Below are 23,725 nucleotides of genomic sequence, written 5' to 3'. Positions count from 1 at the left end.
GAAAGTTAGCCCACCAGCTTCTCTTAAGCAAACCATTTCCAACAGAAAGCTCAGCCCAGAACCTTTCCTCTTCCAGGGCCATAAACCTGCTTAAAAACCAACTTATCGCCAAGATCTTTATGAGGCCATGTCTCTGCGCCCCACCCCAGGAGCCCGTGGCTGGGTATGTGAGAGCAACTCAGAGGGAAGGGGGGCCACCGGGGGAGCCAGAGCGAAGGAGGGGTCCAATAAACAGCCGCTCCCAGAGATAAGAGGAAGAGGCTGTGACGTGGACGGGGGCTTCACCACACACACAGTCACAGTACCATGCTGGACCACTGTCTGAGGCAACCGGTCCCCAGTGGGCATACGGGGACACTGAGACCCAGGGGGGCAAGTGCTCAAGGTCACATGGCAAGTCCAAGGCTAAGGTGGGGCAGGACCTGCCATTCCAGATGCCCAGCCCGGGACTTTTGAACAAAGTTACAGTGTCCTCGGGAGGGGAAAGCCAGGGTGTCCTATCAGGGCTGTCTCAGATCTCTGGTTGGCGGGGGGCATCCATTTGAAGGTGAGGATAAGGGGAGAGCTGAGGCTCTTTTGCATGAGCCAGAGGAGGAAGAGGAAGCAGATATTTATATAAGCAAAACCCCAAGTTTAGGAGAGAGACATACACAGTGCACTATCTTCCCAAGCTGGCTTAGCTGGAGAGGAAAGAAAAACTTCCAGATAGGCCACTCACCTGCTATGTGGCCGCAGGTGGGTGACTTCACTTCTCTGAGCTCCAGCTGCTTCATCTGCAAGATGGGGTTAACAGGACCCTAGCTCACCCTACGGGAAATAATACATGCAAATGACTTGGCCACCACGCTTGGCACGTAGTGAATGCTCACTGGATAGTGGTACTATTGTCATTGTTGCTCGGGCACAAGGTGGAGGGCCAAACCCTGCATTCTCAGAGAGATGGGATAAAGGGGTACTGAGCTGGCAGTCAGAAGACCTGGGTCTATTTCCACTACAGCATTGTCCTGTTGTGGGAACTTGGCAAAAATCCCTTCTCTCTTTAGGCTTCTAGGCCTCAGTTGCCCTATCTGTAAAATGAGTAGGTTGGCTCTGCAAGGGTCTTCCGTGATCAGGATGCTATGAAGTCTATTGTCCCTGCTCTCCTACCCTAGGTGGACCAGGGGTGGGTTTGGAGGCTTGGCAGGGCTGGGTTGAGGACCTCTTGGGCACTCTGGTTAGGCAGTGAGAAAGGCCAGTGGGGTCAGGAGACCCAGCTTCCATGCCCAGTGCTGTGCCTCTGGGACCTTGCCTAGATACCTGGACCTCTCTGTGCTTCCTCATCCAGCAAACAGGGCCAGTTTGCCCCAGCCTTCCCAACAGCAGGACTCAAGAAAGAGCAGGCCCAGGGCAGGGTGGTAATAGAGGTTTGCCCCAGCATGTGTCTGCGGAGTGGGAGGCCTACCCCAGCCCCTACCCTGGGGGAGGACAACACTAGGGTTTCAGGGAGTAGCTGCCATGGCTCCCCCAGGCCTCAGGGCTCCCGGGCTCTCCCTGCTAGGGAAATCGTCCCCACTTTGCCTAAAAGGCCCCCAGCTCCCAGCCACCACCCAATGCTGGACACTATCTTCTATCATTCCTGGACCCCTGCACAGCTTCCCCGCGGCTCTCCAGCTCTCCGCTTGTCCTCTGACTCATTCTCCACACGCCAGCCACAGCCATCGTTCCACTCTTATCTCCACCCCCCAAAGCCCTCAAGGAAGTCTTCCCACACCTCTCATCAGGCCTGTTCCCCCCTGGCCTTGCCCTGCCCTCATCAACTCATCTCCTGCCTCCCATCACTGAGCTCCAGGTCCGGTCCTACAGACCATGTGTCCCCTTGGGCCTCAACACCTCTGTTCACACTGTCCCTCTGCCCGCAATGCCCTTCCCTGTTCCCAGGACCTTGACTCCTATGTCACTTCCTCTTGCAAGACTTCCATATCTCCTGCCTTTGGGTCAAACGTCCCAATTCTTGGGACCCTTACCAAGATGTCATTTTACCTTTGTTTGTGATTATTTGATTCCTGCATGCTTCTTCCCTGCCCACCCACCCCCCCAGACTGTGAAAACCCCAAGGGCAAGGCCTTACCCACTACCAAACACAATGTCAACACAAAGGAGGAGTGTTAATACATGTGTGAAATGAATGAACACACGAACAAATGAATTCTTATACCTATTCCCAACCTCTGTGCTTTTAGAGGGCACCTAGAAAGCACCAACCTTCCCCCGCCCCCAACCTCCCCGCCAGGATAGGCACACTTTCCACAGCATCCCTGATCAGAGCCCTCCCGCAGTCACTTGCATACCTCCTGTGATAATGAGCTCACTCTCTATCTCCTGACAGCCCATTTCGTGACGGATGGCCTTTTAGAGAGCACTTTATTACAGAGGGGTTGAAATCTATGTCTGCGCCTACAGCTTTCTCTCTCGGGTCTCAGGTCTGCCCTGCACCCCTCCCCAAACTCAGTCCTTCAAGCCCCACTCCAGATTTTCTCTTCCTTGTCAGAGCAATTAATTCGTCAACTCAGAGAGAAAACCCAGTCCTTTGGGGCCTCTTCTCCCTTCTCTGTATACTTGCAATCTTTTACTGACCCCTTGAAAAGGTCAGTGCTGTGCGGAGCCCTCACTCCAGATGACTTCTGAGCAAATTTCACCAACACGTCCCCTTCCTTACGTGGGAAAGGGAGCCTTTCCTGCAGAGGCAGCCCTGTGTGCCTCCATGTCAGTGACAGCCCAAGCAGCGCCCCCCTTTTCTTTTCTGGGCCTCAGTGCTTCCACTTGTGCAATGGAAAGAGTTCCTCTGAGCAGGAAGGGGAGCCCTGTCTTTACTGCCCCTTATTCTGTTAGAGTACCATACCATCAGAACCCCAGAAGTGCAAGATTTTGGCCAGGGCCTTCTTCTTCGGGGGGGGGGGGTCACCTGTACAGTCACACAGGGCCCAGTGTTTAGAAGGGCCCCCGGCATGGTTGAATTCTCTCCTGTCACCATCTTGAAATTCTCAATAATATTTGAACAAGGGACCTCACACTGTCATTTTACACTGGACCCTGTAAATTGCATCCAGATCCTGACACATCTGTCTAGTCTTGAAATGTCCTACCCAAGGGAGGGACAGGTTGAATAGATAATACATGTCTCTGCACAATTAGGGTGTCCCCAGGAAATGTTGGAGGATCAAACATCATGGGGCAGCCTCTGTGCAGCTGGTGGGCACTGAACTCCCACTGGGGAAAGGAAACCCATTGCCCCAAGACTTCCTGACCCAGAGACTTGTCCTTCATGAATCCTTCCCCAAATCTCTCAACCTTGCTACCCACTCCCAGCTCCTCACCTGTTTTAGGCACTCCCCCTTGGGTAGCTATGAAATATTTACCAGTCCTTAATATAAGGAGAAGGGGATGCAAGATGCATTTAAAATACCAGTGGGCCCCAGCTACAATAAATGAATCAGGGCTCTTAGATCCTGATTCACACAAACCAACTGTTAAAAAGACACGTTTGAATCAACTGGAGTATTTTGCATACGAACTGAGTTTTAGATAATACTCAAGAATTTGTGTTGATTTTGTTAGATGTGTTAATGGCATATTATGTAAGAAAGTGTCCATGTGTTTTAGAGATGCATGCTGAAGTATGTAGGGGTAACATGACATGATGTTGGAGATTTGTTTTAAAATACTTTAGCAAAAAGGGAGGGGAGTGGATGAAATAAGTTACAAAATCTTGCTAATGGTTGGAGCTGGGTGATGGGTGTCTAGTGGTTCCCTGCAAGCTCCACTTTTGTGTACGTTTGAAACTTCTCATTAAAATAAAGGGCGGGGGGGGGGCTAAAAGGATTCGTCAAGAGAATTGTGAAAAATTCCCTAGAAGGTCCTGCAAAGATGCCCTTGCCCTACCGCTTTAAGAGCTTTCTCTGGAAAGTCAACTCAGGAAAACGCCCCAGTTGTATGCAGACTCGTGTATGTGCATATGTGCATTTTCCCGGGAAAAACATCCAAAGCTTTCACTGGAGGCTCAGAGGGGTCGTGACCCCTCCCCCCCCAAAGATTAAGGACTCGCTACCTTACAGGGGGAACCCTGTTTGAAGTCAGGTCGCCCCCTCACTTCAAGCTGATCACTGCCGAGTGCAACACAGGGCCGACGTGGCTGTGTGACGCCGGCCTGGGGTCCCCCCCTCCTCGCCGTCCCTCGGATCCCTTTTTTCCACCTGTAAAATGGGGTCACGGGCGGTCCACGCGGCCGGCCCGGGGAGAACGAAGTGTTCGTGCCGCTAGGCCGTCGGCCCCGCAGGAGACTCCCACACCTAGCGATGACTCGGACGCTGGCCTGGGACGCGCCCTCCGCGCCCCCACCCCCTTCCAGGCCCCGGCCCGTCCGCCTCCCGCTTGGGGCGGCAATTTGTCTCCTTTTGAACCCCCCGCCCCCGACGGGTTTCCCCCTTTGATTCGCGGCCCTGAGGCTCCCCCCCGCTTTGAAATGCAAACCCGCCCGGGCTGGGGCCGCGGGCGCCCGGAGCTATAAAAGGCCTGGGTGGGGCGGGCGCGGCGGCCGGGCCCGCGAGTTCAGGTGAGCAGTCTGCTCGTCGGGGCGGCCCGCAGCGGCGGCTCCAGGGCCCAGCATGCGCGCGGGCCCCCGCGGCCACCATGTACGTGGGCTATGTGCTGGACAAGGATTCTCCGGTCTACCCCGGCCCCGCCAGGCCCGCGAGCCTCGGCCTGGGCCCGCAAGCCTACGGCCCCCCGCCTGCGCCCCCGGGGCCCCCGCAGTACCCCGACTTCACCAGCTATTCTCACGTGGAGCCTGCCCCCGCACCCTCTGCGGCCTGGAGCGCGCCCTTCTCTGCGCCCAAGGACGACTGGGCCGCCGCCTATGGCCCAGGCCCCACGGCCCCTGCCGCCAGCCCAGCCCCGCTGGCATTCGGGCCCCCTCCAGACTTTAGCCCGGTGCCCGCGCCCCCTGGGCCTGGCCCAAGCCTCCTGGCGCAGCCGCTCGGCGGCCCGGGCGCACCGTGCTCACCCGGAGCGCAAAGGCGGACGCCCTACGAGTGGATGCGGCGCAGCGTGGCGGCTGGAGGCGGCGGTGGCAGCGGTAAGGACCCCTCCCTCGCCCTGCGCCTCCGGACGGTTCCCCTGGGCACCGGCAGGTGCTAGGGCGAGGCCCAGCCGCCCCCTGTCTGACCCCTGCCCCGGCTCCCCCAGGGTTCCCCGCTTGGGCCTCCCTGACCACTCTGGTCCTGGATTGCTGTTCTCTCAGCCTCTCCCTTCTGAATCCCAGACTGCCGGGCCTTGGTAACCACAGCCTGTCTTTCCGTATAGACAGGGGAACGGAGACCCCGAGACGTGAAGAAACGCGCCCGTGGTCGCCGGGCTAGGCCGGAACTAGAACGCAGCTCCCCAGACTTATCCCAGGGCTCTTTAGCAACACTGGCCCCCGTCGTCATCCGGGGCTTCCACCCGTATCCCATCCCCAAGAGGAAGCTGCAAACCGGCCCCAGAAGGGGCGATGCACTGATGGTGTGCACACAGGCGGGCCGCTTTCCTTTCCAGGTCTCAGCACCCGGATCGGTACAGTGAAGAGACTGGTGGCTCCTATCCTTTGGACTAAAAAAGAGCCCTCTGTGGTTACACTGGTGTGGGGGGGTCCGTACCTTACCATCCCAGGGCCCTCCCTGAACTCTTGACCCTGGGGGAGGGGCAGGCAGGAGCAGTTGGGAAGGTGGCTACTGTTTGGCTCCTGAGACTGTGAACCTCCTGCCCCCAGGCAGGCCTCTCTGATCCACCCTCTTCAAAGGCAGAGGAGGGGGCAGGACAAAGGGCCAGCTTTAATGAGGGGCGGCGGCCTGACCTCCTTTATAGGTCCCCCCTTTGTCATGTAACAGACTGCGCCTTAGCTCGATAGTGACTCCTGTTGGCCGGAAAGTGAACACGATACCCCATTGTCCCGACTGTGTCCGGCCTGTCTGACAAAGGCCACCTGGCTTTAGGGGCGGGAAGTCGGCCTGCCCACCCTTTGATGTCCATCCCCTCCCCCACTTCCCCCAGCTAGGAGGGAGCCTGGGACTTCCCCCATCTCCTCTCTCTCTTCACCCCCATGTCCCCCCACACACTCCTCAGTCCTGGGGCAGATGCTGGGGAGGTCTGGCTATAATCGTAGCACCTTCTTGGGAGTCCCAGGGACACGGAAGCTCCTATCTGCCTCCAGAAGCCTCTCATTTGTGTGACCTTGGCTAAATAAGAATAGCTGACGCTTATGGACCACTTACTAATGGACCAGGCCCTGCTGTTAATTCTCACATTATGGTAGGTACTGTTAGCATACCCATTTTTAATGTGAAAAATCTATGGCCTAGAGAGGTTAAATCCTTGCACGAGGCCATAAGACCAGTAAATGGGGAGGGGGGGCTGGGACTTGAACCCTGGCAGATTGACCATCAAGCCTGTGTTCTTATCCTCTCAACAATAGCTTCTCTTAAATAAGTCATCTTTTCTGGGTCTCGGTTTTACCATCTGTGACATGATCGGGAAGGGTCTTATACCTTTGTTTAAGTAATAAAAGGACCCTTTTGAAAAATCTGGTGGAAAATACAAATCTTCTCCCTAGAAAAAAAGTGTTGCCTAATTCTGCAGACAATTTGAGGGGTTCTAGAAGCTCCCGAAAGACTTCTCCGTTAACCCTGGTTGAGAACTCTGCATGAGACTAAATGAGAGAAGGTGTCTGTGGCCACTGACTCCCCGGTTTTGTGTCTGTTCGCTGGAAGGGAAGCCTGCCTTTCCTGCCCTTCTATTCCAGTTGTTGTGACTGCTGATCAGGCAACTTTGGAGATGGGGGGGGTCCCAGTTGGAGGGGCAGTTCCTCAGGAGCAAGGACCTGGAGAGAGTGTGCCAGTGGCGGTCAGAGGACTGGTGGGAGGCGTGGAGGAGCTTTCAGGCTGTGTGACGTCGGGCAAATCACTTTTTCCATCTGGGCACAGGAGCTGCGTGCGAACTCTGCTCAGCCTCTGGTCTCAAAAGTCATTTGGAAAGTGTTGTCCCCAGGCAGATGGGGGCCTAGCAGTGAGTCTGCCCAAAGGCAAAAACAACCTTTCCCCCTTTATTCCCACAAAGTAGAATGAGAGAGCCCAGGGAAGTATGCAGGCTCCCAAGGAAAGTGGCTGCCCCAGAAGCCAGGTTTGACCCATTCGGCTGAGGACGCAGGATCATCAGCTTTCTAGAAACTAGAAGCTGCTGCCTGTCTGCCCAGGGCCATCTGACTCCGACTAGTGCCTCTGAGATGGGGCAGAATTGGCAGAATCGGGATGGAGTTACAGACCTTCCCTGAGAGAGAGGCCAGGTTGTGCCCCCCCCTTTGGCCTCAGTTTCTCCTTCTGGGCAATGAAGATCCAGGGTCTCTAGGATGGTGCCTGTGTAGTGCTGTTGTCTATGACGGCAAAGGGAAGGTCAATACATGCCAACACCCACCCTGCGCCCCCTCCCCCACAGCAAATGTTGCTGGCCACCTGGTCTTGTGGTACCAGGTCTTCTTATCAGCCGCTGTTCCCTCTTCCTGGAAACTCCTGTGCCCTAACTTTGCAGGCCTAGCTCCTTCTCACCCTTCAGGTCTTAGCTTAATGGTCATCTCCTCAGAGAGGTCCTCCATGATTTCCCAAGGGAGGCTCCCCCTATACACGTCGATAACCTTCACCGTGTTTCCTTCAGAGCACCACCACCTCTGATTTCAATTTACTCACTTATCTGTGTGTTTGTGTTGTCTATTTCCCCACCCACCAAAGGAACGCCCATGAGGTCCAGAGCCACATCCATTTGACCCATCACTACCTTCCAGGCACCATCATAGTGCATGACGTTTAGTAGGGGCTCAATACATTTTGTTGAATGAATGAACAGGACAAGTGTGAGGAACAGTCAGACAACCGAGAGAAGAGGGAAGAGGTGAGATCCTGGCTTTGACACGTTTCTGTGGCCCCAGCCCTAGGGGTGGGGCCCATGGCCGTTGAGTTGAGCAAGCTCATGCCAGGGGTGGAAGCCTGGTTGCTCCTGTCTCCCTCCTGGGACAGTACTCCATCCTCAGCTGAGGAGTCGGTGTACCTGAGGCTGGGACTGGGACTGTTTTTTTGTTTTTAAGATTTTATTTATTTATTTATGTATTATTTATTTATTTATTTGACAGAGAGAGAGAGCACAAGCAGGGGGAGCAGTAGGCAAAGGGTGAGGGAGAAGTAGGCTCCCCATGGAGCAGGGAGCCAGATGCAGGACTTGATCCCAGGACCCTGGGATCATGACCTGAGCCGAAGGCAGACGCTTAACCGACTGAGCCACCCAGGCGTCCCTACGACCCGGGTTTTATCCTAAGGAGGGACAGTGAGAACTGGAAAGAGGAGAGAGACTGTTGGGCTTCTTTCCATCATCAAAATATTAACCAGTTCTGAGTGGTTACTATCACTTGGCTGAGGCCAGGATAGGAAAGGACTACAAGGGGTTCTATTTTGTGATCTTCCCTTTTGCATCTACAAATAGCAGCATTTTCATTAAGAGGGCCAGACATCATCATGTCAAAGGCTCAGCATCCGTTCCTCATGAACAAACAGTACTTCCCAGGTCAGTGGCCTGTGGGGAGGCTGAGGTCCCATACAACGAGGGAGATGTTTGCTGAGATGATGAGTCTGTTGCAGCAGGGTTCAGGTCTTGGTCCAGCCCCTTCAGCTTTCAGATGGAGAAACTGAGGCCCAGGGAAGGGATGAACCCCCTCCCCCCTCATTCCAGACCCTATCCCTTGGCCCATTGCCACAGCCACCAGCCTGGCCTCTCACCTTCAGCCTCTCTCTGATGCCCCAGCTGTCATCACAACCATTACCAGATTTACCTTTTCAAGGTGCATCTCCTGCTCAAGAGCATTTCATGGCTCCCCGCTGCTATGGAATTCCCATTTTGTTATATGCCATTTCATTGCTGTCAAATCCAGCCCCATTTCTGGGGCATTCAGAGCCCTCTTGAGAACTGGCTCCAACCCACCATTGAAGCCACTGTCTCACTAGTTTCTCTAGATACAGCAGTGCTTACTGGGGATGGCTAAGGACTGGGCTTGGGAGCCTCAGGCCTGGGACTGCATTTCTGTTAGAAGCTGCACAGCCTCGGGCAAGTTAACTTGGATCATTTTTCTGAGCCTTGTTTCTTCCAGTATAACATTAAGGATTATAATAGGATTGCACCTCGAAGCGACAGTGCCCATCAAGCCCAGCCCCTGTGCTTGGTACACGGTAGGTACGAAGTGCATCAGTGCCTAAGACTGTCTTTGCCAGTCCTTAGCAGGTGCACAGAAACACACATCTCACATTCCCTGCCTCTCCAGTCTGGGTCCCTCAACCTAAATTACCCTTCCTGCCCTCCTACATCTTCACCAACTCAAATGTTGTACCTTTCCCAAGGCCACCTCCTCTAGAAAGCCCTCCTTGGTTCCCTCTCCTCCAAGCACTGTATCAGGCCCTGGTTTTAACAACACTCATCACTATCTTATTTATCGCTTCCATCTACCTAAAGGACTCGTTGTGGTCAGCCCCATCCTTCTCACCAGGACTTGCGCCAAGTAGGAGCTCATGATAAAGCTGGTAACTGTGGTATTGGTTGAATCCTTACTGCATGCCAGGCAGTGTGCCAAGAACTTCACATGGATTTTCTCACTCAAGCTTCGTAACAACGCTAAGAGGTGTGAGGATCTATTATTAGCCTCATTTTACAAATAACATTAATGAGGCTCAGAGAGGGTAAGGTGCCTGCCCAAGCTCACACAGCTAGGATGCGACAGCATGGGTTTCAAACCTAGACTCCACAGCCTAAGGAGCATCTGTCAAATAAAGCAACACACGCAGTAGCCCCAGACCCCTCCCCATGTGCGTCCCAGCCCAGGTGGGGAAAGGAGGCTGGTAGGTTGTGGGGGGGGGCAGGGAAGAGCCGGGAGAAGCTGATGGGGGAGGGTGGGCACAGCAGGGGCCAGGCTGTTTAAAACTGGTTCTCTAGGCAGAAGCTGCGTTTGACACCTCGTCTCTCAGATGTAGCTGGGAAGGGGAATGACCCAGTTAGAAGGTGGCAGAAGGCTTTTTTTGGTTGGATGTTTTTTTTTCCCCCCGCTTTGGCAGATATTGCGGCTGAGAGCTTAGGGAATCACTCACTGTGAAGGTCCAAAACAGCTTTGTTAGCAGCAGGGTCTGGCTTGTCAGTAGGAAGTTATCTTAATGGGCTGGCCCTCTAGTTTCTGTCCTGGAGCTCCTGGGGTTTGGAAACAACGTTTGCATCTGGAGTCAACATGGGTTAACCTGTTGAACCCTGCCCACACCACGCTAATCCCCAAGCTTGTAGGGGTGCATAGTTTCCTCTGCTTCAACACAGAGAGTGAGCAGACGCTAGTGAAAGCCAGGATTGACGCTCCAAGCTCAACATCTTCCAGTGACTTCCCATTGCTCTTGAAATCCAATTCAAACCCCTCACCCCAGGGCTCAGAGCTCTGTTGGTCTCTCCAGGCTAACCACATGCCTCTCTTATTCATTCATTCAGGCAGGCTGAGGATTCTGGGCAGGACAAGGCAGACAGGGTCCTCTGCTGCTCTCGACCATAGGGCCTTTTCACATGCCGTTCTCTCTTCCTGGAACATCCCTCTCGTTGATGACACAGAAACCTCCTCAGCCTTCAGGTTTCAACTTAGATGTTGCCTCCTCCAGGGGACCTCCTCCAAGCTAATTAGAGTAGGTCCCCCCAGCCCCGCCCCTGCCATTTAATCTAGCTCTCAGCTCTAGGCTTACTTTCCTTCATACTAATCCCAGTTTGTAATTATTTTCTTAGTTTGTTTTTAATCTGCGCCCCCCGCCCATGAAAGAGGGGAATGAACTATTTAACAAGTCCCGAGCACCGACCACAGTGATAAGGATATGAACCTGATCTACTGAGTACTCAGCACATGCTCAGCATTTTCTCAAACGCAGGTATTTCCAACCCCAGAACTGCACACCTCTGCATTAGATTAGTGGCTTTGACTAAGGTCTGGGAGGATGTCCTTTGGAGGTTGAGCTGACCAGCTGATGGATTGGCTGTGGGAGCCGGAAGCGCCACCTAGGCTTTTGGCCTGAGTATCCGGAGGGTGGTGGCCGTTTACTGAGATGAAGGCCCCACCAGGAAGCAGTAGATTTGTGTTATGTGTTCCACAAGGATTCATCAAGTACTCACTGTGTGTCAGGCACCATTGTGGGACTGGGTGAGCAAGATGGCATCACGAAGCAGACCAGGAGCAAGGCCCTGAGGGGAGGAGATTTGCAAAGGTCACCCAGTGAGCTAGGAGAGGGCTGGAGTCCAAAGCCCCTTCCTGCACCCCACCCAGAACGTGAGCCCTCGGGACCTGGGCCGAGGACACTTGACTTCCAGATGGGAAGACAATGACCAGGTAGGGCAAGGCTGGAATGCGCCCTAAGAGACAGCTCAGAGGGGCCTCAAGCTGTTCAGGCCGGGAGAGAGTTGAAGGGACACAGTTGCTGTTTGCTAGTCTTAGAAGGGCTGTTCTGGGCCAAGGGTGCTTTTTTTTTTTTTTTTTTGGTGCCCCTGTGGAAAAATACAAGTGGGTGGTAGATGCGAGACCAGGATGCTTTGCAGAGAGTACAAGCAGTCTGGTTAGGATGCTATGCAGCTGTGGGCATCTGGCCCAGGGCAGGAGTTTGGTCTAGCAGGGTTGTCCAGTAGAACTTTCTGTGATGGTGGAAATGCTCTATATTTGTTCTGTCCGGTATGCTAACCACCAGCAGCACGTGTCTCTCGAGCACTTGAAAGATGGCTGGCATGACTCAAGAGCTGAATTCTTAATTCTATTCAGTTAATTTAAATTTAAGTAGCCACATGTGGCTAGTAGCTGTCATATGGGAGGACACAGGACGAGAGTTCTAGAATGGTAATCTGTTCTCGATGGGCTCCTTATTCTCCACCGAGGAGCCTCTCTGGCCTCTTCTGTCTCTCTGGTCATCTTCCTCTTCATCATTGACTAGCTTTTAGTAATAATTACCTTATTCAATAGGTTCCCACACCTCATCTCTACAACTACAGTGTATCGAGGAGGAGTTCATGTCCTCAGTTGAGAGGTGAATACACTGGGACCCAAAGAGGTGCGGTGACTTGCCTGGGTTCACACCACTGGCCTGTGGCCAGGCTGGGGTAGGACAGACAGGTCTACCTGCCCCTGCACTTTCTGTCCTCTTTGCTGCCTCCCACAGCCAAGCCAGACTGTGGGCCCAAACGGAGAAGACGGGGCAGGGGACAAGGCCCAGGTGGCCCTGGAGGAAAGGGCGCAGTGGAAAGGAGGAGCTTGCCTAAGGCTGCAGGACCTCCAGCCCCACATTAGCCTCACCACTGCTCCAGGGCTTGAATGAGGAGCCGTGATGGAGCCGCCTGGGACTGGCAACTCAGCCGGAACAAGAACCCAGTCAGGGCCCAGTAGACAGCCTCCTGGTCCAGGAAGGGACCTCTATTCAGCATCTAACTGGCCGGGTCAGGGCGGCCCCATGCAGCAGAGGTCCCAACCCCTGCTGGTGGGATGGGGAATCCAGCCCAAACCGAACATGGCCAGTGCAGCTGGTGGCTGGGCCAGATGTCCCCACTGCCAGGCCAGGGTGTTCCTTGCCCTGCGGCTCCCTATCAGGCGGCATTCCTCCCTCTCCCAAGGGACTCCTCCAACATCCGCTTCTGCAAATAACTCAGCTCTCCCTGACATCTCCTTAGCTCTTTGCCCTTTACAAACTGCTTTTACGTCCGAAGCCTGAAGTTCAGTCGCTTGTCAAGTCCTTCAGCTAAGGATCGGTCAGACCTGGGCCCAACGCCTGAGAGGAGGGCTCAGAGCTGCACAGAGGCCCACGGAGCTGCCCCTCTTCTGATGCACAGGAGAAACTGAGGCCCAGAGAGGAGAAGGGACTTCTACAAGACCACACAGATGGCATAGAACTGGGACCAAGACCTAGTGACTTCAGCTAGTGGTTCAGATACCCCAAGGGCTGTTAAAAAAGGCAGAAGAGCAGGATGCGGTGGGATCGGGGGTGGGGTATTTTTAACAAGCTTACACGTGTGCCTGTGTACATACCGCGCGTGTGTGTGTGTGTTGGGGGTGATCGTGATGCACAGTCAGGATGGGGCCGGACCACACAGAGAGGGGGCATGGAGGGTTGAGGCGGGATGGGTGTTCCAGGCCTGGGGGCCCAGAGCTGGCACGGTCACCCCCCCCACCCCCAGGGCCACAGACCCAGCAGGAAGGGGGCAGAGGAAGTGCTGACGCAGAGGCCATGCGATTTTCTTGGAGCCACCCACCCCGCCCTGGGGGGCAGAGGCTGAACCCTGTCCTCGCCTGGCCCAGGCTGGATGGGGCGGCCCCACCGCAGGCCACTGCTGTAGTTCCTGCCCCTTATCCTCCAGCTGGGCAGGCCTGGTATCTAGGCTCTCAGACAGGGAAATCAGAATTAGAATTCTTTCGGCAAAAATAACAAACGCAACCAGAGAGTCAACAAACATTGGGAGCTTTGTGTTTCCAAGTTGGAAGGGACCTTATAAATAAACAGCCTCATCCAACACATCACCCATCGCCCAGATCCATTTCCCAGGCTTTCTGCCCCATGGCTGCCCCGCCATGTTGGAGATGAGTAAGACCTACCCATCCATATGCACCTACTAAGTGCCAGGGGCTGTGCTAGGTGTCCTCCATTTTTCTAAAGCGATCCCCCGTGCACCTGGTGGTTGGGAGTAGTTACGGAGACCTCACACTGTGTAATAGGTTCTAGTGCTGTTTCTGAGGCTGGACAGACCTGAGTTGAAATCCCACCTGCCAGATGTGTGGACCTCTCTAAGCCTCACTCTGCTCATCTGAAAATGGGGATAACAGTTGCACAGCTTCATAAGTTGTTGAGAGATGTATACAAGTACCTGCCACGTGGACAGGTTGGCCATTATTAGAATAATAGTGATCCCCATTTTATAGATACAGAGAATGAAGCTCAGAAAGATGAGGTGACCAGTCCTAGCTCACCCAGCCAGTGAGAAGCTGTCCTGTCCAATCCCAGAGGTCTGTTTGCCCAGACAACCACATGTCAGGGTCCGCTGCTAGCTATTCAAGTAGCAAATCCCCGAGTCTCATTTTAGCCCCACTGAATCTGAATTCCTGGTCTAGAATCTGTGCTTTTGAAAAGCTTCCCAGGACCTCCACTGTGCATGCTTTAGGAGATGCGGAATGGGCTATCTTCACAGCAGCCTACTGCATATGGATGGGCCATTACTCGAATCCCAAAGCTAGAGCAAAGAGAAAGCCTGTCCTTTGGGTGAGTTATCCAAGGGTTTTCCCTGCTGTGTTCATCACTGAAGAGGCGGAGGGGGCTCCCCTCCCATCCCCCTACCCCCTTGCACTGGCATCTGGCCCAGAGGGTTATTCATTAGGTGGTTGGGAGCGGCTGGCCCCCATCCGACACCTGTTGCAGGAGCCTGGACTTCCCTCTCAGCCCCAGCGTCCCAGGGGCCTGTAAATCATTCATCCTGGGGCCCTCTCCCTGCCTGCTCCTCTCACGCACCTCCTGTACCCTCCCTCCTAGGCTCCCAGGGTGGCACAGGTACTCACAGGAGGCGGAAGGGAGGATGGCTTGGGGCAGTTGACAGTTTGGGCTCAGAGCTGAGACTAGAGCCCAGGGCTCCTGACTGTCATTAAAAATACAAATTCAGGGGCACCTGGGTGGCTCAGTCAGGTAAACGTTTGACTCTTGATTTCGGCTCAGGTCATGATCTCAGGGTCATAAGATCGAGCCCCACTCCGGGTTCCGTGCTGGGCATGGAGCCTATTCTCTCTCTGTCTTAAAAAAAACTAGTAATCAGGGGTGCCTGGGTGGCTCAGTCGGTTAAGCATCTGCCTTTGCCTCGGGTCATGATCCCGGGGTCCTGGGATCGAGCCCTGCATCGGGCTCCTTGCTCATCAGAGAGCCTGCTTCTCCCTCTGCCTCTGCCTGAAGCTACCCCTACTTGTGCTCTCTCTCTCTCTCTCTGTGTCAAATAAATAAATAAAATCTTTTTTAAAAATAATAAAAAATACAAATTCACATTGCATATGGTAAAAAAAGAGAGAGAGAGAAAGAGAAAGGGAAGGAAGGGAGGGAGGGAGGGAGGGAGGGAGGGTCATCCCAAAGACTCTCACTTAGCTGTGGCCCAACAGCTTCCAGTTCCTTCTCCAGAGGTTTGTTAATAATTTGTATTTTCTTTCAGAAAGAATTCTACGTACACACACATGTATGAGTGTGTGTGTGTGTGTGTGTGTCCCACTGTTATACAAAAACAGTAACATACAATTCACAACATTCTATGTCTTGCTTTGTTTTTGTAACTCAGTATGTCTTAGAAATTGCTGCATATTAGTACATGGGGAGCTTTATAATTTCTTTTTAATGACTGCATAATGTCACTCTCCATGGATGTACCATCTCTTATTTAACAAGTACCCTACTTTTTTTTAAAGATTTTTATTTAATTTTTTTGAGAGAGAGAGAGAGCAAGTGAGAGAGAGCCCGAACTGGGGGTGGGGCAGATGGAGAGGGAGAAGCAGACGCCCCATGGAGCAGGGAGCCTGATGAGGGGCTCCATCCCAGGACTCTGGGATCATGACCTGAGCTGAAGGCAGACGCTTAACTGACTGAGCCACCCAGGCGTCCCTAACAAGTACCCTACTTGTAGACGTACATTGCTTCTAGTCTTGTGTCCTTTGAAACAGCTATGGCTTTGGGCATTTTTCTGTGAGATCAATTCCTGGAAGTGGGATTAATGGGTCAGAGGGCACATGCATATTAAATGAGGCTAAATGTTACCAAGTTGGGCTCCAGAGGAGGATGTTGCAGTTATTTCTCCCTGGATAGCATATGGGATTTCTTGGTTTCTGGACCACAGTGTGATACCAAATGTTTTGTTCTTTGGCAGAGCCATTTTCTTAGCAATAAAATGGTGCGATTTGAGAGCTCCACCAGGTAGAAGTTGGCCAGTGGTTCCTGAGCCCCCCAGCCCATCTCCTGGGCCCAGAGAGAAGGTGACAGGCCCTGTGGGCTGGGTCTTCCCTGGCAGCTTCGCTGGAACAGAGAGAAATAATTATGCAGCTAGAGCCCTGTCCCCTGTCTAATTCCCCGCTCCTCAAATCTGGGAGGAGTCAGGCTACAGTTTGGATCACCTGAGCCCAGGGTGGATAACACTACCAGGCAGGATGGCCCTTAGCAAGGATGGGCACCTTTCTGAGCCCCCGTTTCCCTCATCTACGGAAATGGGTGTGCTGGCTCCCCACTTGCTCATCAGAAAAGATGGGAGTGAGTGCTGGGTGCCTGAGGAAAAGGCATAATAAGCTTCATAAGCGCTGCTTGTAATCTGTCAAGCTGTTTGGGTGGGAAAGGAGACTCGTCCCGCCACTTAAGGCTGTGAGTATTCTGGGCATTTTCAAAGACCCACCCAGCCTGCGGACCATCTAGCCCCAGCCCAGAGCTCTCTGGGGCCTGCCTTTACCATGATCCGGCCCCTCCCTTCCCAGAAGTACAAGTAGACAGGTGGTCTACTGTTTGAGCTTCTGTTACCAAGGCTTAGGAGGCTTCTTGGGGGGGCTCTATGGACCCCAAGCCTGATGGGGTGAGGAGTTGTGCCAAGAGTAAGGAGTGGGAACTTTCCACCAGGTGACATGGCTTTGGGCAAGTCCACGCTTGCCCAGGGCTTCAGTGACCCTGACTGTGCGGGGGAGGTCGGACTGGAAGGTTTTACAAGGCCTCTCTTACTTGGACCTCCAGCATCTGTATTACCTGCCCGAACCTCAGTCTCTTCATCTATAAAATGGGAGGAGACCAAACTGAACCCTTCCGGCGTCAGCCCAGTGAAGATTCAGAGCTCTCCTGGGCTCCGGGGGTGGCGCATTAAGCAGAACTGTTTTTGAGTCGGCGTTGAATTTTCTAGGCCAAGGAAGGGCCCATCTGGAGCCAAGGCCTCAGCAGCCACTCCCTTGTCCCTTTCCTGGGCCAGGCCTGGCCGAGGGCCGAGGCCGTCCCGTGCTACATCGGGTGGTGGGCTGAGGTCAGTGGCTATGGAAGCGTCCAGTGCAGTTCTGCTGCTCTGGCAGGAAACCCAAGGAAAAAAGCCCAGAAACATCTGTTGTCTCCCATTTTCTGCAAAACCATTTGGCTCTTGGGGAGCCCAGTGGCTGTCCTGCCAAGCTGCGTGGGCTTGGTAGTGGGGCGGGAGCTGGAAGAGGGGTGGGTGGTTAGCACAGGGGTGTTGAGGGACAGGCAAAGCCAGAGCCGTGACCCTGGGAGGTAAAGGCCAGTCTTTGTGGGGGCAACTGGGTGAGGTGGAACAGGGTCCACGGTTATTCCGAGACTCGTCATGGCCTGGTGGACACGGGTAGGTCTGAAAGTGCTTGCGTGTGCCTCCTATTTATAGCCGAGTACTCAGCTTCTTGCGAAGGAAACTGGTGTTTAGTCAGGCCCCCGCACCAGCCCAGGCCAAGCACGACTCTTAATATTCTCTCCAGACAGACCTCTGATCCCAGCCCCAAAGAGAGTACTGACTTTAACCCCAATCAGTCCTCAAATCCTGCTCCCGGCCCCAGGCCGAGCCCTGTAGAGAAGCCAAGCCACAGCCTTCTCTCTCTCCTGGGTTATTGCAAGCCTATCTGTGCTTTCCCCTTCTTGCCAGTCTGTCCTCCAGGCAGCAGCCAGAGGCAGATTAAAACCAATATCAGTCCTCATGTCTCCTGGGCTCAGAAGCCTGCAATGGCTCCCATCACAGACAGAGTAAAACCCAGAGTCCTTTCCGTGGCTGGTAAGGCCCTGGACAACCTGCACCTCTGTCCTTGCTCACTGCACTCTGGCTACACCAGCCTCCTCACTGTTCCCCACACATCCGATCTCAGGCATGCTGCCACCACAGGGCCTTTGCACTTGCTGTTCCCTGCACCCAGAGCCCTCTTCCCCAGATACCTGCATGACCCTTTCCCTCACCTCCTTTAGATCTTTGCTTAAATTCCCCTTCTTGGTAAGACCTTCATGGACTACTCTATTTAAAATCTCATACTTTCTCCTCCCCAAATTCCCAGTCCTTTCTTCCTGTCTTCTTCTTCTTAAGAATACTTATCAATTAACATATCAAGTACTTAGCATTAACATATCAAATTATTTTGATCTGTGATTATTTTGATTAGGTTCCACTAGAACCTGATTTCACTGAGAGTAGGGACCTTTTTTAATTTTGCTCGCTGGTGTACCCCAGTGTTTGGCCCACGGCAGGAGCTCAGTAAATATTTGTTACCTGAGCCTGCATCACTGCTCTGTGCACAGGGAAGAGGCGGTGGTGTGGATGGCTCTGGGCAGACTGCTGCAACCCCAGCTTAGGGCTTGGTGTCCAGGGCTAGGGTCTTTGGAGGTACCTGACAGGTCCTCGGGGCCTTGGGGCTGCGAGCAGTGTTTTTTGTTGGGCCAGCAGCCACCAGGCATTTGACGGGAAGTGAAGAGAACCCACCCCAGGATGGAGCAGCAAGCTTCCACTTCTGCCTGTGGTGGCTCATCCCCACTCTCCTCCTGCGCTGGAGAGAGGAGCCGCTGACTTGTCACTGGTCTCAGTCTGCCCTGAGCTGCTAGGTGTCCCTCTCTGTCTCTGGTGTGACCACCCGTGGTCTCAGGATCCTGAATCAGAACCACCTGGAGAGCTTGTTAAAAATGCAGATTTTAAGGGGGCCTGGCTGGCTCAGTCAGTGGAGCATGCAACTCTTGATCTCAGGATCGTGAGTTCTAGCCCCACGTTGGGTGTAGAGATTACTTAAAAAATAAATAAAATCTAAAAAAAAATTAAGATGCCGAGTCTAGCCCCCAGGCTTTCCGGTTCACAGGGTCAGGGATGCCCTGGAAGCGGTGTTTTTCACGCGCTCCCCAAGTGTCTGTTGCACAGCCGCATCTGGAAACTGCTGGGTGAAAATTGGTGGAGTTGGTGGATCAGAGGAGGGCTCTGGGTCGGGGGAGCTGGACTGAAAGCCCAACTCCACCAGCAGCTTGCTGTTGAGCCCTGAGCAAATTGCTTCTCCTCTCTGAGCCTCGTGCCTCCCCAAATGGGCATGAGAGCAGTGCTTGCCTCTCAGGTTGGTGGTCTCCAAGTCTGACCCCAGGGGAATGATAGTTACCCCCCAGGACTGAGTGCGCGTCCCTCCCAACCTCAGGGTCCTTTCGGGGGGGCCTGGATTGCTTCCTCCCTGGGGCCCTGCTTCAGCTTTTGCAGCACCCCCCACACACACACTTACTTCCCCTCCTGGGCCCTCTGCTTCTCAGGGAAGACCCGGACCAAGGACAAGTACCGCGTGGTCTACACCGACCACCAGCGCCTGGAGCTGGAAAAGGAGTTCCACTATAGCCGTTACATCACCATCCGGCGGAAGTCAGAGCTCGCTGCCAATCTGGGGCTCACTGAGCGGCAGGTGTGTGGGTCCCCCCACCTTCACCACAGGAGCAGTACTGGGAATCTGGCCTCCAGGGTGTCAGGCAGGTTATAGACTCAGTCAGGGAGGAGAACAGAGAGGTTGGGTTTCCTGACCATGGTCACACAGCACTCAGCAGAAACTGAGCTGCTGCCAAATCCTCCCACCTGCAACAAAACCCAATATCCCTGACCCCCAGTAGGGCGGAAGGGGGATCTGATTAGCTATAGGCTACAGCAGCTAGGATGATTGCTGTTTAAATCCTAAGGAGGGAGCAGTTACAGGGAGCACAGGGAAGTCTTCCTGGAGGAGGGGTCTTCCAAAATGCGGACCGAGAAGGTTACAGAGATATTGTCTTTAGGGTCGGGGAGCAGGTTCTAGAGGAGGAGGTTGCATTCCCCGGCCATGAACAGCCCGGGTGGTGGTGCAGGAGGGAGGCCGTAAACCCCACATGGGGAAATAAGAGCTCAGCTGTCCTTCCTGTCTTCCTCGTGCTCTGCCATCTGGTCTCCCCACCACCTAGCCCATCTCTGCTCTCCCATACCACAGGTGAAGATCTGGTTCCAGAACCGGCGGGCCAAGGAGCGCAAAGTGAACAAGAAGAAGCAGCAGCAGCCCCCCCCACCCCCCCCACCAGCCCACGAAGTCACCCCCACCGCAGCTGGGCCGCCCCTGGGGGGCCTGTGTCCCAGCTCTGCCAGCCTCTTGGGAGCCTCCTCCCCAATGCCAGTTAAGGAGGAGTATCTGCCGTAGCCCCCTGCCCAGCCTTGTGGGCTGGGGGCCTAGGGACTCAGGTGCTGGGCATGTGGCTCCCGTTAAGGCCTAGGAGGCCTGGTCTGAGTCCCAGCCTTGCCACTAACCTTGGGTAACCTTGGACAAGTTGCCCACCCAGCCCTGCATCCCCTTGACCCATCTACGCCTGGAGCCTGTGGAATAAGGGCCTTTCCAGCTCCTGTGTTCTAGGCCTCAGGGGGGAGGTCTCGATCCCTAGAGGGCTAGGTGAGGGGCTGCGATAAGTTCCCAGGCCCCACCTCCTCCTCCACGGATGGGTTCAAGGGTGGGAGGCCGCTGGAGGGATTGGACTGACTCAGGGGGAAGGAGCTAGAGCCGAGAGAAGACGGAATGCTTGCAGCCCATGACCTGAGGGGAAGGGATGAGGTCAGCTCCCACCTGCCTCTTCCTGCAGCCTCACCTCCAGCTGTCCCCGTCACAAATTACCCTGATCCCTCTCTAGGCCGGATGGATGCAAAGCACAAAGCCCACAAGAGCGGGACAGAGCAAGAGGCTCTGATGACTGTGTCCTCTGGGTTGCAGAGCCGTATGCCCCACGAGCATTCTCAGTGGGGCCCCCAGATGGGGACAGGCAGAGGGAGCCGGGTGGGGGCGAGTCCACCTGCCTAGTTTCTACACTCCTAGGCTATCCCTTAGGGCCCAGGCCCCAGGGAGTCCCCAGGGAACTTTCTCCAGACCAAGCAGAACTCACAGCTGGGCAAGTGTTGCACATAGAGTGGAATCTCTTGGATGCAGCTTCAAGAATAAATTTTTTTTCTCTTTTCAAAAAAAAAAGTATAAAAATCATTATACCCAGCATTAAAGGAAAATGCTAAAGAAGTATAAACCATCCACACCCTTCCCTGACAATTGCATAGTCCCCTCCGGTCTCTGTAGGTCTCTAACAAGGTCACCTTTAAAACGTGTTTGAAAGATCAAAAACAGGACATTGTTAGAGTAAGTCTATGAGACTACGTAAAACTGTAAATCCATTTTGTAAGCAGATTCATCAGACTCAATATATCGGTTTTTTGAATTTTTCAAGCACTTTCAGCTCACATTTTTTACTCAACAGCTGATATTCATTGGGCACCCCCATGTGCCAGGCATGGCCGAGCCCAGGGAATGCACAGTCCTTGGCCCACAAAAGTTCCCAGTCGGAGCTCTGCTCTGGGCATCAAAGGAACAGAGCCCAGAGTGGGCTCCCAGCTTATGGCAGAAGGTCTGGAAGGCTTCCTGGAGGAGGTGATGTTTGGATTGAGGCCTAAAGATCTAGTAGGTGCTGTCAGGCCAACCAAGGAGGAATGGTAAAAAAGAATATGAACAATAGGAATTTAAAGTATGATGTTTTAAAACTCCTGAGAAAACTGTTCTCAGCTCCCTTCCAGAGGTGGGCAGGAGTCTGCCACCTGGGGCCTTTGCTCTCTCGAAGGTTCTGGTGCCAGCTGCCCGCCCCTCTGTTTACTGTTCTGGGATGTGGCCCAGCCATAAAAAAGCGTGTGTAGCCTGCCTGTCTGCCCTTTGCTCCTGGGACACATGACAACAAGGCACAAGGTGGCTCCAGCCCCACACTAGCCCTTGAAGGCAGTAGGCACTTCCCTCTCTCCTCCTGCTGGTGGCCTGGGAGGCCCCACAACTTCCCCGCAGATGGTGGGCATCTAAGGCATGGGAGCAAGATGGTGCCAGGGAAAGAACTATGGTTCCAAGGGCAGAGGAAGAGAGCTGGTGGGAGGGTAGTTGGCAGAGGGGATACAGTTTTCTGATTTTCACAAATACTTGCTATGTGACCCCGGCTTAACTGCTTCCCCTCTCTGGGCCTCATTTCCCCATCTGTAAAACTGAGGAGTTCATTTACCAAAAAGAAATATGACTCAGGTCCAGTAAGTTTGGGAAGTCCTGCAGACTCAACTCTTCTGGGGGAGTCCCAGTGGTACATTAACACATCAAGGGCTCTGACAAGTCCCACAGCAAAGAAACCCCTTGGATTTTCTTTAATCCAGCATTCTCCATGCTTTGCTACCCAGGAGCCCCCTACTAGCACCCCAGTGAACACCACACACTCCGGAGTGTGGAGATGCCGTGGGCTGGGGGGACTCAACGTTCAGCCCCAGGCTCCAGTGTCAGGCGGCCTGGCCTCCAGTTTACCGCCTCCCAGCTCTGAGACTTCAGGCAAGTCACTTAGCTTCTTTGAGCCTTGGCCTCCTCATTTGTCAAATGGAAATAAAATCCTTGAACCTATCTCAGAATTGTGTTTAGCACAGGGTAGGTGCTGTGTTTTGGCCACCTGCTCATGGGGCTGTTGCATCCCTACAGGTCTGCCTAATGTTCTAACTACCCTTATTCCACCCCCCCTCCCCCACCCCAGTGCTGAGGGCTGGTGGCAGTCTGGGAGGTCTGAGGCAGGACAAGCCTGTCCCCAGCCACAGGACAACCTCTGTCTGGCAGGAGGTCAGTGGCCAGGCCTGGCAGGCTGGGTCAGCTGCAGCTGCTGCCGACATGGGAAGCCAGGGGTTTGGGTGGGGCCCACAAGGTGGGTTGGTGATCGCCTGTCAGTTGGTGTCCGAGCTCCAGGAAAGAGAAAACTTTGATCTCAAACAACTTCCAAGCATTGTCATGGGCTGCCTTGTGAGTCGTGAGCTCCGTATCACTCAGAGAGTTCCACCGGAGCCCAGGGTGTTATGGCTCAGGAAAGGGACCCCTCATGTCCCATCAGACCCAGCAGCTGACCCAGTGCTAAGAGGTATTCCAGCCTTCCTGTCAGGAATAGCTGCTACTGCTCCTATTTTGCGTATAGCAATTTTATGCCACCCTCTCCCAGGTGGCGGGCCCTGAGCTGGTGCTGAGACCGGGTGTCCAGACAAACGCCAGATATGGCTTGGCCTGGTCCTCAAAGGCCCATGGCCTGGTCATGGCCTCTAGCAAATCAGAAGCATGCACATCAGCACTATATTTTGCATGCAACTTCCCCTGTAGACCCCTAATGCCGCGCCGAGAGCCTCAGTCTGTGGAGGAGCCAATCCCGTCGACTGCCAAGGGATTGGTGTGGGCAGAGCAGAGAGGGCCGCCGCTCAGCTGGAGGGGAGGACTCCGCCCAGCATGAGGAGTAGGGGAGGTCTCCTGCCGCTCAGGGTACATGTGTGTGCACGCATGTGTAACGGGTTATGATGGGGGGCAGGAGGACTGCGGAGCTCCAAGGAAACCAGCCCGGCTCCGGGTGGATGGGGTGCCCAGCCAATGGGATGCAGAGTCGGCCTCGGACAGGGCAGCTTTGGAGGGCAATCCGTCCCAGTGCGGCTGCTCCGGAGCCACTTTCTCTGAATCATACCAGATGGACTAGCAGTCTGATTCCTCATTTTTCACAGTCGCCACTCGCTGGTGTAACAAAACACATGCTCTGCAGCGATAAAGTCTGAACGTTTTAGCAAATTAAAAATGTTTATTTATATGCATTTAAAAATA

General features: G+C 54.1%; 1 protein-coding gene across 1 annotated transcript; it reads left to right on the top strand.

Annotated features, from left to right (window-relative positions):
- The first annotated feature begins 4,582 nt into the window (after window positions 1-4,582).
- Window positions 4,583-22,496, top strand: CDX1 (caudal type homeobox 1). The gene is made up of 3 exons (XM_027606025.1): window positions 4,583-5,110; window positions 19,350-19,495; window positions 20,045-22,496. Exons 1-3 carry the CDS (start codon window positions 4,666-4,668, stop codon window positions 20,246-20,248), a joined length of 795 nt encoding a protein of 264 aa, XP_027461826.1. The 5' UTR covers window positions 4,583-4,665; the 3' UTR covers window positions 20,249-22,496.
- Window positions 22,497-23,725: the final 1,229 nt, after the last annotated feature.

Source organism: Zalophus californianus, chromosome 5 (assembly GCF_009762305.2).
Source record: "Zalophus californianus isolate mZalCal1 chromosome 5, mZalCal1.pri.v2, whole genome shotgun sequence".
Classification (NCBI taxonomy): Eukaryota; Metazoa; Chordata; class Mammalia; order Carnivora; family Otariidae; genus Zalophus; species Zalophus californianus.
Note: the sequence above shows the minus strand (reverse complement) of the source record. Positions and strands in the feature narration are given on the sequence as shown.